The 17,687-nt window shown below is 44.6% G+C and overlaps 1 protein-coding gene across 4 annotated transcripts in view; it reads left to right on the top strand.

The window, feature by feature from the left end:
• The window catches only part of STAG3 (STAG3 cohesin complex component), a 29,211-nt gene that overhangs the window by 8,421 nt on the left and 3,103 nt on the right, over nucleotides 1–17,687 (top strand). For 3 of the 4 annotated variants that reach the window (XM_070460337.1, XM_070460335.1, XM_070460338.1), the window contains 22 exons: nucleotides 71–222; nucleotides 6,077–6,150; nucleotides 7,071–7,194; nucleotides 7,682–7,780; nucleotides 7,988–8,067; nucleotides 8,390–8,497; nucleotides 8,744–8,858; nucleotides 9,011–9,116; nucleotides 9,297–9,400; nucleotides 9,622–9,714; nucleotides 9,817–9,906; nucleotides 10,159–10,359; nucleotides 10,480–10,550; nucleotides 10,667–10,754; nucleotides 11,213–11,293; nucleotides 11,365–11,472; nucleotides 11,616–11,784; nucleotides 11,892–12,028; nucleotides 12,794–12,895; nucleotides 13,410–13,558; nucleotides 13,818–13,946; nucleotides 14,046–14,203. In XM_070460337.1, the coding sequence (XP_070316438.1) occupies nucleotides 71–222; nucleotides 6,077–6,150; nucleotides 7,071–7,194; nucleotides 7,682–7,780; nucleotides 7,988–8,067; nucleotides 8,390–8,497; nucleotides 8,744–8,858; nucleotides 9,011–9,116; nucleotides 9,297–9,400; nucleotides 9,622–9,714; nucleotides 9,817–9,906; nucleotides 10,159–10,359; nucleotides 10,480–10,550; nucleotides 10,667–10,754; nucleotides 11,213–11,293; nucleotides 11,365–11,472; nucleotides 11,616–11,784; nucleotides 11,892–12,028; nucleotides 12,794–12,895; nucleotides 13,410–13,558; nucleotides 13,818–13,946; nucleotides 14,046–14,203 (2,538 nt within the window). The remainder of the gene's footprint in view (nucleotides 1–70; nucleotides 223–6,076; nucleotides 6,151–7,070; nucleotides 7,195–7,681; nucleotides 7,781–7,987; nucleotides 8,068–8,389; nucleotides 8,498–8,743; nucleotides 8,859–9,010; nucleotides 9,117–9,296; nucleotides 9,401–9,621; nucleotides 9,715–9,816; nucleotides 9,907–10,158; nucleotides 10,360–10,479; nucleotides 10,551–10,666; nucleotides 10,755–11,212; nucleotides 11,294–11,364; nucleotides 11,473–11,615; nucleotides 11,785–11,891; nucleotides 12,029–12,793; nucleotides 12,896–13,409; nucleotides 13,559–13,817; nucleotides 13,947–14,045; nucleotides 14,204–17,687) is intronic. The other variant, XM_070460336.1, reaches the window with a different exon arrangement.

Below are 17,687 nucleotides of genomic sequence, written 5' to 3'. Positions count from 1 at the left end.
CTTCTTTTTTGAACATACCATCCCTCCTCTCACTTAATGATTTTCTTAACTTATTTTTACTGACTCAAAGCCATGAAGCTGATGACCTCCCTGGTAAGAGTTGCCCTCCAGCTGAGTCTGCACAAGGACAACAATCAGCGTCAGTACGAGGCTGAACGGAACAAGGGGCCAGGACAGAGAGCGCCTGAGCGGCTCGAGAGCCTGCTGGAGAAACGCAGGGAGGTGAGCCGTTTCCCGCCTCCCGCTTCCATCACCGCTGCTTATCACAGCACCTTATCAGTCCCCCAGCTTCTCTCTCCCAGGCAAGCTTTCAGACTATGAATGATGGAGTCTGGCAGTAGTTTAATAGACCCATCCTGTTAGAGGTCATTGTATGTTCAGCTTGTTTCTGGGATGTGGGCTCAAGAGAGCATTTCTAGTTTAGAGTAAATTTTAAAAGTTCTCTGTAATTCCACTTTTGCTCAGTTTCTGTTGTCTGCATTCATTATCACAAGTGTCTAAGTGTTGTGCCTGCATCTTGTGCAAGGAATTAAGCACTGACTTTCATCTCAAGTGTTATGGTATGCAGGAGTGCTGGGAGGCCAACTGCTGGTGGAGGAGGCCAAGTTTTCAACGAATGGAAAGGACACAGGCCTGTCATTCACTCCTGGATTTAAATTCTGTTCCAGTTAGCTATTAGCTCCATGGCCTTACATAACCTCTAAGCTTCAGTGTCCTTTCCTTTCAAAAGGGGGTAATTCTTTTTGTGAGGACTAAATGAGACGAGTAAATTGCCTACCTGGGCACATAGTAGGTACTTGCTTTGATTCCTTTTAAACCTGAAGAAGACCACCAGAGGACATAACTCCCAACAAAATCTCTTACACTGTGTAAACCTTCAAACAGTTGTGTATGTCATGAGACTTAGCACTGATTTTCCCCTCACTTCTCCAGAGTATCTGAGACCTCCCCAACCATGAGGTTGGCAGGACTCACCATGTCTAACTCTGCCAACTGACCGTTTTCCAGCTCTCATCAAAGATCTCTTCCATGCTAAATCATTAGAGGAGGGAACGTTTTACTTCCCGGATTCTCTTGCTATTTTCACTGTCAGTGTGATCTTAAATTGTATATATGTTAAGTCTGTTTCAAATCTTACATACACTCGTGTGATTGTTTTATTTGGACTTCTCTGGCTCTTGCTTCATCAGTTGTAGTTTTACTTTCTTTAATTTCTCCCTCCCCACTGGTGTTTCCTCTCTCCAGTTATAAATGTATATAAGCATTTGAATCTATCCTTAATCCTTCTCTATAAGTTACTCCATTTCTATCCTTTTAGTATTTCCTTACTTCCCTAATATCCAACTGAATCCTTTTTGCTACCTAGCTTCTACCCCCATTTTTTTCTTTCAAATTGTTCTCTCCAAACCAGTAACTTCTAAATCCCTATAGCCAAAATAAATAAATAAATAAATCCCTATAGCCAATGGCCTTTTTTCAGTCTCCCTTTTTGACTACGTAAAATTTGGTATTGATGGACCCACCTTTCTTCCTTCCCTCTCTATCTTTCCTTTTTCTTTAAATATGAAAATCTTCAAATGTTCAAAAAGATAATACTGGTAGAATGAACACCACATATGGACTATCTAGATTTAACAACTATTATTTCGTTCAGTTACTCAGTCGTGTATTTCACTATACTTCATCTATTTTTTTTCTTGCTATTTTTCTTACTAAATTGTGGATGTGTGTGTGTGTGCGCTCAGTCATGTCCAATTCTCTGCGACCCCATGGATTGTAGCCCTCCAGGCTCCTTTGTCCATGGGATTTTCCAGGCAAGAATACTGGAGCCAGTTTCCATTTCTTACTCCAGGGGATCTTCCCAACCCAGAGATCAAACCGCATCTCTTGCACCTCCTGCATTGGCAGGTGGATTCTTTACCACTAGCGCCACCTGGGGATATTTTAACCTAAAGATTTGAATATGTCCTCTAAAAAACATGTTCATGTATTATCTCAATACTATTTTCCTATCCAAAAACAGTAACAGTGAGTCCCCAATATTTTCTAATCCAAACTCCTATTTAAAATTTTCCATTTGTCCCCAAAATGCCTTTCCAGTTCAGTTCAGTTGCTCAGTCATGTCCAACTCTTTGTGACCCTACGGACTGCAGCATGCCAGACTTCTCTGTCCATCACCAACTCTCGGAGTTTGCTCAAACTCCTGTCCATCGAGTCAGTGATGCCATCCAACCATTTTATCCTCTGTCGTCCCCTTCTCCTCCTTCCTTCAATCTTTCCCAGCATCAGGGTCTTTTCTAATGAGTCAGTTCTTGGTGGCCAAAGTATTGGAGTTGCCGCTTTCAGCATCAGTCCTTCCAATGAACACTCAGGACTGATCTCCTTTAGGATGGACTGGTTGGATCTCCTTGCAGTCCAAGGGACTCTCAAGAGTCTTCTCCAACACCACAGTTCAAAAGCATCAGTTCTTCTGCGCTCAGCTTTGTAATCCAACTCTCACATCCATACATGACTGCTGGAAAAACCATAGCTTTGACTAGATGAACCTTTGTTGGCAGAGTAATGTCTCTGCTTTTTAATATGCTGTCTAGGTTGGTCACAGCTAGTCTTCCAAGGAGTAAGTGTCTTTTAATTTCATGGCTGCAGTCACCATCTGCAGTGATTTTGGAACCCAAGAAAATAAAATCTCTCACTGTTTCCATGCCTCTTATATTTGGTTAATTCCAGCCAGGATTTAGTTAAGGACTGTGCATTTCATTTGGTCTTTTTGTGTTTCTTAAGTCTCTTTTAATCTTGTATAGAACCTTTGCCCCGGCCTCCACTTTCCACTCTGGATATTGATTTATTGAGTTGGGCCAGTTGTCTTCAAGAATGTCGCCTTGCAATTCTGCTTCCCTGTTACCTGTTAGGGTAACAGATAACATCTAATCTAGTGTTACATCTAGTGTTAATCTAGTGTAACATCTAATCAACAGTGCCATTTAGGAGTCTGTTCTGGCATTGTTTCAGCATATGTGCTCAGTTGTGTCCAACTCCTTGAAACACCATGGATTGTAGCCTGACAGACTCTGTCCATGGGATTTTTCAGGCGAGAGTACTGGAGTGGGTTGCCATTTTCTCCCCCAGGGGATCTTCCCATCCCAGGGATCAAACCCATAGCATCCCTGGCCTCTATCCACTAGGTGGCGGTAGTACCCAGGTCGTAATAAACAAAACTCTTTTCAGGCTTTGCTCAAGTCCTGTGGGAACCCCAAATTGAGAATCACTGATCTAATTGCTTCCTTCTCTCTCCCTTTTTTGTTCCATTTCTTTTCTCAAACAAATTGCATTTATTAAAAAAATTTCCCCAATTGATGTTCGTAGAAAACATGTATAACTACCAGCTAGGACCTCTGAATAGCCAAAGATGGTCAAAATAACAAGACACAGAAAGGATAATACTTTTTTAAAACAAATCTCTGAGGCATTAGTTGACTATACAGCTTCTTCCAGAATTAGAAGGTTTAATCTTTTTCTATTCTGATAACTTATTGGCTACGTTTTCTCTTTCTTTGCTTTAGACTGATGAGCTTAATTAATTACTTTCATTTGCCAATGCCAGCTTTCTCATCAGCTTTGTATTTTAGAGGTATCTTACTGACTGCCTGACTTCACTGGGCTATCCACTATCACATGTGCATGAGTAGGTGATACTCTTTTCCAAGGTATCTAGTCCATACCAAAGGAAAGAGAGAAAGTGGCTTGTAACTTTCATACCTTATTTATAGATGTGTATTTTTCATGTGGAGAAAAAAGTTATTTGGGGAGATAGAAGTATTGTGAACATGTGGGAAATAAAGTCAAATGACCTGAAAATAAAGACAGTTTAAAAGGGAACATAGGATACAAGAGGTTCAGACTGTGCCCTGTAATTAATAGGAAACAGGTGAATGTCATATTTTTCTTTTTTTTCTTTTTTTTTGTATATACACCTGTTTTATTTTTTTTCCATTTATTTTTATTAGTTGGAGGCTAATTACTTTACAACATTGCAGTGGTTTTTGTCATACATTGAAATGAATTAGCCATGGATTTACATGTATTCCCCATCCCAGTCCCCCCTCCCACCTCCCTCTCCACCCGATCCCTCTGGGTCTTCCCAGTGCACCAGGCCCGAGCACTTGTCTCATGCATCCAACCTGGGCTGGTGATCTGTTTCACTCTAGATAATATACATGTTTCGATGCTGTTCTCTTGAAACATCCCACCCTCGCCTTCTCCCAGAGTCCACAAGTCTGTTCTATACATCTGAGTCTCTTTTTCTGTTTTGCATATAGGGTTATCATTACCATCTTTCTAAATTCCATATATATGTGTTAGTATACTGTAATGGTCTTTATCTTTCTGGCTTACTTCGCTCTGTATAATGGGCTCCAGTTTCATCCATCTCATTAGAACTGATTCAAATGAATTCTTTTTAATGGCTGAGTAATATTCCATGGTGTATATATACCACAGCTTCCTCATCCATTCGTCTGCTGATGGGCATCTAGGTTGCTTCCATGTCCTGGCTATTATAAACAGTGCTGCGATGAACATTGGGGTGCACGTGTCTCTTTCAGATCTGGTTTCCTCGGTGTGTATGCCCAGCAGTGGGATTGCTGGGTCATATGGCAGTTCTATTTCCAGCTTTTTAAGAAATCTCCACACTGTTTTCCATAGTGGCTGTACTAATTTGCATTCCCACCAACAGTGTAAGAGGGTTCCCTTTTCTCCACACCCTCTCCAGCATTTATTGCTTGTAGACTTTTGGATAGCAGCCATCCTGACTGGCGTGTAATGGTACCTCATTGTGGTTTTGATTTGCATTTCTCTGATAATGAGTGATGTTGAGCATCTTTTCATGTTTTTTTTTTTGCCATCCGTATGTCTTCCTTGGAGAAATGTCTGTTTAGTTCTTTGGACCATTTTTTAATTGGGTCATTTATTTTTCTGGAGTTGAGCTGGAGGAGTTGCTTGTATATTTTTGAGATTAATCCTTTGTCTGTTGCTTCGTTTGCTATTATTTTCTCCCAATCTGAGGGCTGTCTTTTCACCTTGCTTACAGTTTCCTTTGTTGTGCAAAAGCTTTCAAGTTTCATTAGGTCCCATTTGTTTATTTTTGCTTTTGTTTCTAAAATTCTGGGATGTGGGTCATAGAGGATCCTGCTGTGATTTATGTCGGAGAGTGTTTTGCCTATGTTCTCCTCTAGGAGTTTTATAGTTTCTGGTTTTACATTTAGATCTTTAATCCATTTTGAGTTTATTTTTGTGTATGGTGTTAGAAAGTGTTCTAGTTTCATTCTTTTACAGGTGGTTGACCAGTTTTCCCAGCACCGCTTGTTAAAGAGGTTGTCTTTTTTTCCATTGAATATCCTTGCCTCCTTTGTCGAAGATAAGGTGACCATAGGTTCGTGGATTTATCTCTGGGCTTTCTATTCTGTTCCATTGATCTATATTTCTGTCTTTGTGCCAGTACCATACTGTCTTGATGACTGTGGCTTTTTAGTATAGTCTGAAGTCAGGCAGGTTGATTCCTCCAGTTCCATTCTTCTTTCTCAAGGTTACTTTGGCTATTCGAGGTTTTTTGTATTTCCATACAAATTGTGAAATTATTTGTTCTAGTTCTGTGAAAAATACCGTTGGTAGTTTGATAGGGATTGCACTGAATCTATAGATTGCTTTGAATAGTATAGCCATTTTGACAATATTGATTCTTCCAATCCATGAACACAGTATATTTCTCCATCTGTTTGTGTCCTCTTTGATTTCTTTCATCAGTGTTTCATAGTTTTCTATGTATAGGTCTTTTGTTTCTTTAGGTAGATATACTCCTAAGTATTTTATTCTTTTTGTTTCAATGGTGAAAGGTATTGTTTCCTTAATTTCTCTGTTTTCTCATTGTTAGTGTATAGGAATGAAAGAGATTTCTGTGTGTTAATTTTATATCCTGCAACTTTACTGTATTTATTGATTAGCTCCATATTTTTCTAATATTTCTGTGGCCTTGAACTGTTGGGGAACATGAGAGATTGACCTGTTCCTCCCCATCCTCCAGCTTCAAGAGCATCAAGAGGAGATTGAGGGGATGATGAATGCCCTTTTCAGGGGTGTCTTTGTACATCGGTACAGGTGAGTTACTGGGCTCCTCTCATTGAAACAGCTGGGTCCTCAGTTACAGAGTCTGTAGAAATAATGAGGTCCCCTCCTAACCATGTTATCTGGTTAGTCCCACAGCTCACACAGCTGGGAAAAAACTCTTTAACAAATGTTCCAAATAAGGTTTAATTTATTCCTGCCTACAAAGGATTGTATAAACTCTTCTGGGAGGGGAGATAAGAGCATCAGGCTTTGATGAGTATTCTGCTCCAACTTTGCCCAAGACCTCCCCTCCCCCATCTTCCTGGGACTTGAGCCTTGAGAGGACAAGAGGAGAGAGCCAAAAGCAGGGTCTTTCTGAGGGTTTACAGCTCTGCAGGCCTTTTCCCAGCCCACTTCACCCTGCCTTTCACTGTGCTAAAGGCAGGGGAGTTTTATACTGGGTAAACAGCTGGTAGAATTAAGTTAAGGAGTGTATCCCACTCCTACGTAGATTTCAACCTCTGCCTTTCAGAACCCTTCAACTGATTTAATCTTTCCTTGAAGTGGAATCAACACACATACGTGGATATATTGTACAACATAGAGACTATAACCCATCGTTTTACAATAAATGAAACATAATCTTTAAGAATTATGAGTCACTGTTGTACACCTGAAACTTATGTTGTATATCAGCTGTATCTCACTTCACCACACATGCAGTTGGGCTGATAAAGATTCCAAAATCAGTTTTTAAAAGGGGCATGGAAGATAAATTTTAATGATTGGTTACAGAAGGGAACTGTTCACTTTTTAATGTATTTTATTTACATTGGGAGGAGGAAGTGAAAGGGCTAGTCCTTGATGATTAGTCAAGAACATAGACTCTTCTGTGACAAACAGGTATCTGCTAGGATGGAAAGTCAGTTTGGAGAGAAGGTGAAAAGGGTCAGTTTTGTCTCTGTGCCTAGGGATGTCCTTCCTGAGATCCGTGCTATCTGCATTGAGGAGATTGGGTCTTGGATGCAGAGCTACAGCACCTCTTTCCTCACTGACAGCTACTTAAAATATATTGGCTGGACCCTGCATGATAAGGTGAGAGTTGAGTCAGTCCTCTTCCCTGCCCCAGGATGCTTCAGCTTTTCCTGATCTCACCACTTAGGTGTTTCACTAGTGATCAGTGATGAACTCATCAAGACACTGAACCTCAAAACTCCCCTAGTACTGGGGAGGATGGGAGAAGTTAGGGGAGAGACGAGTATATTTAGGGGACTAAATGCTTTAAAACAGAGTTGAGGGGAGACTTTCCCTATGAAAAGGCAAGAAAGTTATTGATAGGGTGGTAATACAAGTCCTGGGGTGGTAACCAAAAGATCCTTTTAATCAGGATTGCTGGATTCTGCTGAAAAGGAGAATTTTGGGTTTTAAGTGAGAAGATAGTCATTCATTCTCTTTGAGACATCTCAGAGTCTTCAATATAGAGGACACCCAGGCCCAGAATGAGCAATCTGAGAGGGAAGTAGGGACATCCAGTGGGGGTAAGTAGAGGAGGAGTCATTCATATTTCCATTCTCCTCAGTAGCATCGAGACGTGCGTCTGAAGTGCTTGAAGGCTCTGCAAGGGCTGTATGGCAACCAAGACTTGACTGCGCGCCTGGAGCTCTTTACCAGCCGCTTTAAGGTAAAATCAGGACTGTGCTCCTGTGCTTGGCTCTGTCTGTGGTTCCCATTTCCTCACCTCATTTTTCCACTTCTATTGCTTTTATGTATCCGTGGCTATCCCAGTATCTGCTTCTACACCCCCCCTTTAGGAATCTCTCAAATTCTAAGAGGATGGTGTTCGGGGATGGATACAAGGAGGTACTGAGTGATGTTCTCCTTCTTACAGGACCGGATGGTTTCCATGGTCATGGACCGAGAGTATGACGTGGCAGTGGAGGCTGTTAGGTTGCTGATACTTATCCTCAAGTGAGTCCTGGGAAGTGGAGAGACAGGCATCTCAGGGTTCTTTTCAGTATCAGACAGGCCCTTCCAGAGTTTCTCTCCCTCCACCCATTGTAGGTTGACTCTTGTCTGTGTACAGGTTGAAAGACAGAGATCATTCCCAAGTTGCAAGAGCTCCAGGGGGGAAATTTCCCATCTTTAACTCTCCATATCCCTCTGTCTCCCATTCATCTATTTGCAAGTTCTTTGTGAGTTAATCCTTGTTGGCTTTGCCTTGTTTCTAACCTTAGTTGTGCCAGAGGACAACATCCATATCCACCTGCTCTTTCTGCTTTTCTCCCGGCAGGAGCATGGAAGGGGTGCTGACAGATGCAGACTGTGAGAGCATCTACCCTGTTGTCTACGCCTCTAACAGAGCCCTGGCCTCTGCTGCAGGGGAGTTTCTGTACTGGAAGTGAGTGGGGCTCCTTTTGTTTGTTTCTTTAACACCATCTTCTCTTGGTTTCTCCCCATCATCTGCTGCCGCTCTAAGCTCCTCTCCCCAACCCATTAGTCTCCCTTGGTATCTCCGTCCCTCCTCAATTCCTTGAGACTTGCCTTAGCTCTGTGTCTCTTTCCCCTTTAATCCTCTCCCACCAAGGTAACTTGTACTCCTTCCTTTCTCCTGTGCTGTGCCCTTTCCCTGTGTCCCTTCTACCAGGCTCTTCTACCCTGAGTGTGAGACAAGAGCGGTCAGCGGGAGAGAGCGACGCCGAAGTCCACGTGCCCAGAGGACTTTCTTCTACCTTCTGCTGTCCTTTTTTGTGGAGAGTGAGGTGACGTATGGAAAGGAGCTGTTGTGCTAAGATGTGCAGGTAGAGAAGGATGGGAGCTGGCTCTACAGGAAGGGGAGAAATGATTCATCAGGAGCCACTTCTAGCATGTTAACATGTGGCTTCGGTGACTTAACATCTACCTGCTCCCACAGCTCCATGACCACGCCGCATACTTAGTTGACAGCCTGTGGGACTGTGCGGGGCCTCTGCTGAAGGACTGGGAGAGTCTGACAAGCCTGCTGCTGGAGAAGGACCAGAGTGTGTACCAGCTGGTAGCCAGGGAAGGGGACCTCTCCCCTCCTTGTAGGAAACCAGGAGAGATTGCTCTCCTGACTTGTAAAAGGCATAGGTCATGGGTGGTGGGGGCGATGGAGGGGGTTCTTAGGGATTGGGGGTGGCTAGTCTATGAATCTGTTTTCTGTCCTCCTGCCCACCCAGACCTGGGCGATGCACAGGAGAGCACGCTGGTAGAAATCCTGGTGTCCAGTGTCCGGCAAGCTTCAGAGGGCCACCCGCCTGTGGGACGGGCCACGGGGAGGAAGGTACAGCGTGAGGGGCGCGGGCTGAGGGTTGTTGGCAGGTACTGTCTGTCCTTACCCTCGAGTCTTAGGTTAGGGTGCTCCTTCCTCTGCCTCTCAAAGAATTCCACTTCTAGCAGAAGAGATCTGAAGCGAGCTGCTTATCTTCCTAGGAAGATAAGATTATCAGGCAGAGGAATACACATACATACACCCTTCCCCCATCCCCAAATGACTGATTTCAGGGCTTAACCGCAAAAGAACGTAAGATCCAAGCCGATGACAAGGTGAAGCTGACTGAGCACCTCATCCCCCTGCTCCCCCAGCTCCTGGCCAAGGTAAAGACGCCTCAGCGCTCAGCCTCTGGGAAAGAGCGGGTGGAAGGAAGCGGCCTCGAAATGAGCAGGGCGGAAGTTGTAAGTGGGCCCTCAATCCCGCAGTTCTCAGCTGACGCAGAGAAGGTGGCCCCCCTGCTGCAGCTTCTCGACTACTTTGACCTCCGCATCTACTGCACCAGGCGCTTGGAGAAGGTGAGGGGGGCGGCGACGCATTCCCTGTCCTTGCTGCTCTTGTCCTAGAGCCAGAGTCTACTGCCACTATCTGGTTTTGCTTAAGGACATGGGTTCTAGAAGGACCAATAAGCCTTCCCTCTCTCAGCCATCTTATCCTTGAAGTTTAATGTCAGTGCTCTTTCCTTTCTCCCCGTCTCTAGTTCCCTCAGGAGGAGTTCTCTTCCCCCAGCTCCCCCACAACACTGTCTTTTCCCACCTTTTCTCTCTCAGCACCTGGAGCTGCTCCTGCAGCAGCTCCAGGAGGTGGTGGTGAAACACGCAGAGCCCGCAGTGCTTGAGGCTGGCGCTCACGCCCTCTATCTGCTGTGTAATCCTGAGTTCACGTTCTTCAGCCGGGTGGACTTTGCCCGCAGCCAGCTGGTGGATCTCCTGACTGACCGCTTCCAGCAGGAGCTTGAAGAACTGCTTCAGGTTGGAAGTAGGGCTGTGTGACAGGACTCCCCAGACCTGTGTGGGAGAGGCCACTAGATATGGGGGTGTGGATCCGTGAGTTCTCGGGGAAATGCCACATGGACCTCCTTTCTTCCTCAGTCGTCCTCCCTAGATGAGGATGAGGTGTACAGTCTGGCAGCCACTCTGAAGCGCCTCTCTGCCTTCTACAAGTGAGCAGCTCCCCTCCTGCTCCCGCTTCAATTGCTGCCGGTGTCTGTGGGGTGGATGCCTGTTTGTTCTGTTCCGTGTAACATTTCCCTCTTCCCGCCCCCCACCCCCGCCACAGTGCCCACGACCTAACCCGCTGGGAGCTTTATGAGCCCTGCTACCAACTCCTCCGAAAGGCTGTGGACACAGGAGAGGTTCCTCACCAGGCAAGTAGACAAGTTGGAAATGTGGAAGCAGGTGTTTTAAGGGCCCCGCGTCCTCAGTGGCCATCTTTCAGGTGGTTCCAGTCCCAGGGGTGTGGAGTTTGTGAGAGAGAGCTCCATCGTGTGTGTTGCTCCTTCTGTCCTCCTCTTGGAAGGTGAATGTACTTTTCTAGCACCTGAAAATAGTCATTCTGTCTGGCTTCTGGGGAGTCAAGGATAATATTGAGGGATTATAGGAGACTTTAAATCAGGAAGAGATGGCATTCTTGCTCAGGATAAAATCCTCTGAAGACTGTCCAGAATCACTTTTTTCCTCACCAGAAAAGGAAGTAGGTCTCTCCTCATCTCACTCACTCTAGTCTGCTTTTTTCTTCTTTCCTTCATGTGTGTCTGCCTGTCTGTCTCTCTCCCCACCTGCCTGTTACTCTACTTACCTTTGCTTTTTAACATGTGGTTCTTAGGTGACCCTGCCAGCCTTGACGCTTGTCTATTTTTCCATTCTTTGGACACTATCCCACATTTCTGGATCAGATGCTTCCCAGGTGAATATGGATCTGAGGAGGGGGAAGAGGAATGGAGTACCAGTGTCTTCCTTCATTCCTTCCCCCTGAAGTCATTGTCTCCACAGAAGCAGCTGTTGGGTCTGAAGGGAAGGATGGTGGCCTTCTGCGAACTCTGCCAGAGCTGCCTCTCAGATGTGGATTCTGAGATCCAGGAGCAGGTGAGCGTTTGCCAACGATGCATGTTGTCTGTGGCTCTGCTCCCATGGTCTGAGGAAACCCATTCTGAGGGGAAATTCGCAATGTAATTTCTGTCATGGTCAATTTTCTGTCCTTTTTAAGCATTCTTTTTTTCCCCCGACAGGCTTTTGTCTTGTTAAGTGATCTGCTTCTTATCTTCAGCCCTCAGATGATTGTAGGAGGACGAGAGTTCCTCAGGCCCCTTGTCTTTATTCCTGAAGCCACCCTGCAGTCTGAGCTAGCCAGCTTCCTCATGGATCATGTCTTCATCCAGCCTGGGGAACTGAGCAGTGGTACCGGGGCTCAGGGAGGGTTTGGGGCTCAGGCCTGCCTCAGGCTGGAGGGCAGGAGGCCTGGACTGTGATTCTGATGTTTGCACTCTGCACTTGGGGTGAGCCAGGTCGTTCCCAGGAGGACCACATACAGATTGAGCAGCTGCACCAGCGGCGCCGCCTCCTGGCTGGCTTCTGCAAGCTGTTGCTTTATGGGGTGCTGGAGATGGACGCAGCCTCAGATGTTTTCAAACACTACAACAAGGTACAGCGGGGCGCCAGGCAGAGCACGTCGCTGACCCAGGACCTCAGACACTGTAGCGCTCCAGGAAGGGTGGGGGAAGTGATAGTACCAAGCTTAAAGGGAAAGCGGGGGGAAGGCCCGTAGTTTAGAATAAAGGGACAAAGAAAAGAGACTTGGCTTTTTCTTCACAAGCTGTTAGGCAGAAATTCATTGGAGGGAAAATACCTTAACCTTCCTGTCCAGAAACTTTTTTTTTTTTCTTTCTGTGAGCCTAGTCTGTGGAATGGGGTAATGTAAGAAGGAGAATAAAAAGAACAGAAGAGGTTTCAGTCCTTCCAAGGTACCTAGATACCTACCTTGGTCTCCTCACCCCACCATTGTGTTGATTTCTATTTATTGAGCACCTAGTATCCCAGGCAGTAAGGGCCCCTCAGTGAACAAAAGAGTCAACAGTTCCAGCTGCCTGGAGCTTCTGTTCCAGGGTCAGAGACAAACAGCGAAGGCTGCAGTGCAGTGTGTTCTGGCAGGTTCACTACTCTTCTCTAAGAAGTGGACTCCAGGCAGGGCTTCTTTCCTTAATTATTTGCCTAAACCGTGATTTCTCTGGGGCTTTGTCTCTACTGGCTGGAGATGTGGTCTAGTGTGAGTTGTTTCATGCTTAGATTCATATTCCCTACCTCAGGTCCTTTTGGAAGGAGGTAATAGTTAGGGCTGTGAAGGAAAAATCAGAACAGAAACAGTCCTTTGCTGTGGTCGACATCGTTTTCTCCACTTCCTTCCCATCAGTTCTACAATGACTATGGTGACATTATCAAGGAAACACTGACTAGAGCGAGGCAGATGGACCGAAGTCACTGCTCCCGAATCCTGCTGCTGAGCCTCAAGCAGGTACCCTTCTGCCAGGGGGCCTCAGGCCTTCTGCACCCTCCCTGCGGCCCACCGCTAGCTGTTCAGAACATGAGATCTTTCAGAGCAGGAAGTTTATGACTTATTTTGACTTTTATTTCACATGACAGTCTCCTTCATAACTAGTAGATCCATAAAAAGTAACTTATTTTAACTGTCGGGGCAGTTTCTACCCCAGTCCCATAGAACTCCTGTGTGAGTTAGCACATGGGAGCACCAACAATAAAGTGATAGGGAATTCCTAATTTTCTTCTAGTCTGTTGTCTCTCAGCTCCTTCAGTTACTACAGACATTTTAATTTATTGTTACAGAGCATGGTGAAGTCTTCTCTGGTGCAAGGCAGTCAGGAATAGGGTCAGTGTCCTCGGAGGAAAGAAAGTAAAAACAGCAGATGGTGTCCCAAGCCCTTTAGCGTTTCTGGACAGAGAAGGGAATGCTGTACTTGCTTGTTCTATCTTGTTCCTCCCTCCCCACATGTGCCCTGTCTCCTGGACAGTTATACACAGAACTGCTGCAGGAACAAGGGCCCCAGGGCCTGAATGAGCTTCCAGCTTTCATCGAGATGAGGGACCTGGCCAGGAGATTTGCCTTGAGCTTTGGACCCCAGCAGCTACAGAACCGTGACCTTGTGGTCATGCTACACAAGTAAGGAAGTATTGGTGGAAAGCAAGGTACTTAAATCTTTCGGAGAGGGCTGCACCAGAGGCTGTGTACAGGATCAGCTGGGAGTGAGGTCTCAGAGGGAGGGTCATCAGGTCCAAGAGTAGCAGTCACGTGGGTGAGCAGGTATCCCTGGGCAACAGGCTGGGTCCAGGGGGAGGAAGAAGCTCTTGGACAGGATGCCTCAGCCCTGGGAGAGAGTTGGGAGGGGCCTGTCTTCCTAAAATGATTCTGCTCAACCAAGGGAAGGCATCAAGTTCTCCTTGTCTGAGCTTCCTCCAGCTGGCTCCTCCAGTCAGCCCCCAAATCTGGCATTCCTGGAGCTCCTTTCAGAGTTCTCCCCCCGACTCTTCCATCAGGACAAGCAGCTGCTGTAAGTTAGGGGTGGGTGGATAAAGATGTGGGTGAGAGAGGAAGGGTATGGTGAGGGCTGTGACCACTTCAGCCAGGCTCCATCCCACCTCTTTCTTAGACTCTCCTACCTGGAAAAGTGTCTGCAGCGTGTCTCCCAGGCACCTGGTCGTCCCTGGGGTCCAGTCACCACCTACTGCCACTCCCTCAGCCCCGGAGAGAACACGGCCGAGGTCAGCCCTCAGGGCTACCCCCCCTCCAAGAAGAAGCGAGTTGAAGGTAAAGTGCTATGAATGTGGGTATCAGGGTGCTCAGTGCTCCTGCCTTGATTGCCACTGCTTAGTGAAGCAGCATATGGTCTTTTGCCTCTCAAAGTCTTTTGAGTTTGGTCAAATAAGGAGCCCCTACTATCATCAAGGCTACTCATTTTCTTCAAGGTTTATCTAGCCAAGTAAAAATAGCCAAGTTCTTTGAAAAATTAAATAGAAACTCATGATAAAACCAAAGATTGAACTAAAAAATCTGTACATTTATGATGCCTGTTGTTGACATCTTATATTGTTGTTTTGCAATTTTAAAACATTTTATAGTCTTCATGATTTTTATAGTCTTCAGATCATTACCTGTTATATTCACATAAGTTTTTTCTTTAAAGTGATTTTTTTCAAATATAGTTTCATCTTGTGATAATACCCTAGAAATCACAAATCTGAGGTGTAAGTTTGTTTTCTAGTGTACATTTTAAAATACTGGTAGTCATACCCCATTCCCCCAGGTCTAGGCAGTATACTTACCTATTTCTTCTCTCTGGGTTTGTTTATTTTAGACATTTTATGTAACTGGAATCATAGTCTGTGGCCTGTGTCTTCTTTTAATGAGCATGTTTTTAGGGTTCATCCATTCTTAGCATTTATCAGTACCTCATAACTTCATGGCTGAATAATATTCCATTTGTATGGATATGTCATTTTATCCATTCATCAGTTAATTGATACTTAGGTTGTTTCAACTTTCTGTTAACACATGATACTACTGTGAACATTCATGTGTAAGCTTTTGCATGGATGTAGGATTTCACTTCTCTTTAGAGAAATTGCTGGATTATATGGTAACTATGTGTGTAACTTTATGAGGAACTACCAAACTTTTCCAAAGTGCCCACATTGTTTTGCAATTCCTACAAAAATTGACAGGGCCCCAGTTTCTCTACATGCCAACACTTGTCTTTGATTTTATCCATCTCTTAGTGACTGTGAATTGGTATCTCATCCATTGTAGCTTAAATTTGTATTTCCTTAAGTACTAATACTGTTGAGCATCTTTTCACATGCTTATTGGCTATTTGTATATCTTCTTTAGAGAAATATCTATTCAAATTCTTTGCTCATTTAAAAATAGGGTTGTCTTTTTTTATTGTTGCGTTGTCTCTTATCAGATATACAGAAAAAATTTCTCCCATTTTTTGTTGTCTTTTCATTTTCTTGATGGTGTCCTTGAAATACAAAAGTTCTTAATTTTGATGAAATTCAACTTACCTGTTTTTTTGTGTCTTTTTTTTTTTTTTGAAGGTGCAAACTAAGTCGCTTTAGTAGTGTGACACTTTGCGACCCCATGCACTGAAGCCTGCCAGGCTCCTCTGTCCATCAGGTTCTCCAGGCAAGAATATGGAGTGGGTTGCCAGGGCCTTCTCCATTGTTTGTGCTTTTGATGTCATATCTTAAGAAACTTGCCTAATCTAAAGTCACAAAAATCTATTCCTGTGTTTTCTTCTGAGAGTTTTCTAATTTTAACTAATACATTTAGGTCTGTGATCCATTTTGAGTTAATTTTTGTGTGTGGTGTGAAATATGGTGTGAATTCTTTTTAAGGTCTTCTGTACACCACCTAAAATTATCTTTCATACCACCAGGAAACTCTGCTTTTAATTAGTAAAGTAATACTTGTTAAGGACCTACCATGTGCAAGATATTGTATTAGGTGTTTTAGAGGCCATGACAGATTCTCAAGCAGCTTACCATCTAATAGAAAAGCAAAAAAATACATTTATAGAAAATCTGAGCTGTGAAGTCACCAGTAAGTGATAACTTCCCTGGGGTTTCACAGATGACTGCTATAGAATTCAGAGAAGAAAGGTATCATTTTATGTTCAGTTGATCTATGAAGGCTTTATCAAGAAGATGGTATTTAAGCTAGATCTTGAAAAATGGGTAAGATTTATGTAAGCTGAACAGAGGAAGAAAATAAGTACCATGAACTAGCAGAATAGCACAAGCAAAACAGAGGTCAGTGTTTGCCAAAGCACATGAATATATAGATTGGTTTGCCTAAAACAGAGGGTTTGTAAAGTTAGGATAAAACTGAAAAAATTGGTTCCATTGTTCATTGGCACCTTGCATTCAGTTGTGCTTGGAATGCAGGAGTGAGCTTTCTTTGGAATAGTGTCAGATAGTAATGTGCTGTGGAAGAGGGTGGGGAAATACTGGGGAGGTAGGGACTGCAGTCTTACAAAAAGTAATCAGAGAAAGCCACAGAGTATGAATGCAGGACAAAAACTGGAGAAAGTGAGAAGGGTGCCTGGTGTACATCAGGCAGACGAGGACTTAACCTGGCGGTCCAATGGTTAAGACTGTGCTTTCAGTGCAGGGGCTGTGGGTTTAATCCCTGGTCGAAGAACTAAGATCCCACATACAACACAGCCAAAAAGTTAAAAAAGGGGCAGCTGAGGGAATAGCAGACAGGCGGGTGCAAGTGGTCCAGAGGCCATGGTGGGATGTCTCTGGCTTGTTCAAGGAATAGCTAAGAAGGCCAGTATTGCTGAGTGGAGATTGTGTAGGATACAGGACCAAAGAGTTTGTCGGGGTCCCGAGCATGAGTCAGAATAAAGACTCTGGCTTTTACTCAGAATAAAGTGGGTAAACATTAGGGATTTGAGCAGAGGAGTGACAGGATCTGCCTTACATTTTAAGGGGCTCCTGGGTGCTGTGTGGAGAACTGACTGAAGGAGAGGCAGGGCTTGAAGGCAAAGAACTGCTGAGGAGGCTGCTGTAAGGGCCCAGATAGGCGGAAGCTAGTGAACTGGGGAGAGGCAGATGTGAGAACTGACCAGACTCTGGACATATTTCCAAGCTATCATTAATAGAGCCTCATAATAAGAAAGAATGTAAAATTGAGAGAGAGAGGAGTTGAGGATGACTCCAAAGGTTTGGGCCTAACATTGGAAGATTGGAGTTGATAGCAGCTGAGATGGGGAAGTCTGTAAGAAGTGAGACCAGGACTTTGGTATGTTACAGGTGGAGATGCTGGAGACAGGAGTCTGGAGTGCAGGGGGGAAGGCAGAAGCTTGAGATAGATGTAGGAGTTGGTGCTTAAAGTCGTGAACCTGAAGGGCTAAGAAAACCACTATGGATGGAGATGGGGAGAGGTCCTAGGCTGAATCCTTGGACATTACACCAGTTAAATAGGCTGGGAGATTAGGAGTCACATGGGGGCTCAGGTTTATTCTCTGGGAAGACAAGCTCACAGGTGTGGCTCTTCCCTGTTTAGGGAATGTCCTGCTTACAGCAGAAGCAGCTCACTCTCTGGTTACTGGTTTCAGAGTGCAAACAAGGCTGTGGGGAGGGAGACAATGGGGATATGAGTATTTCCAGTTGATAAATACTAATATCCATTTGACTTATGTTTTGAAATAGCATTACCTGGGTTTTCTAAACATTTTGGCTTCTTTCTCCTATGCCTTCGTCAGTCTGTATAAGAGACAGTCCTT

The sequence above is a fragment of the Odocoileus virginianus genome, chromosome 33, assembly GCF_023699985.2.
Source record: "Odocoileus virginianus isolate 20LAN1187 ecotype Illinois chromosome 33, Ovbor_1.2, whole genome shotgun sequence".
NCBI lineage: Eukaryota > Metazoa > Chordata > Mammalia > Artiodactyla > Cervidae > Odocoileus > Odocoileus virginianus.
The sequence above is the reverse complement of the archived record's forward strand: the minus strand, read 5'-3'. Positions and strand labels throughout refer to the sequence as shown.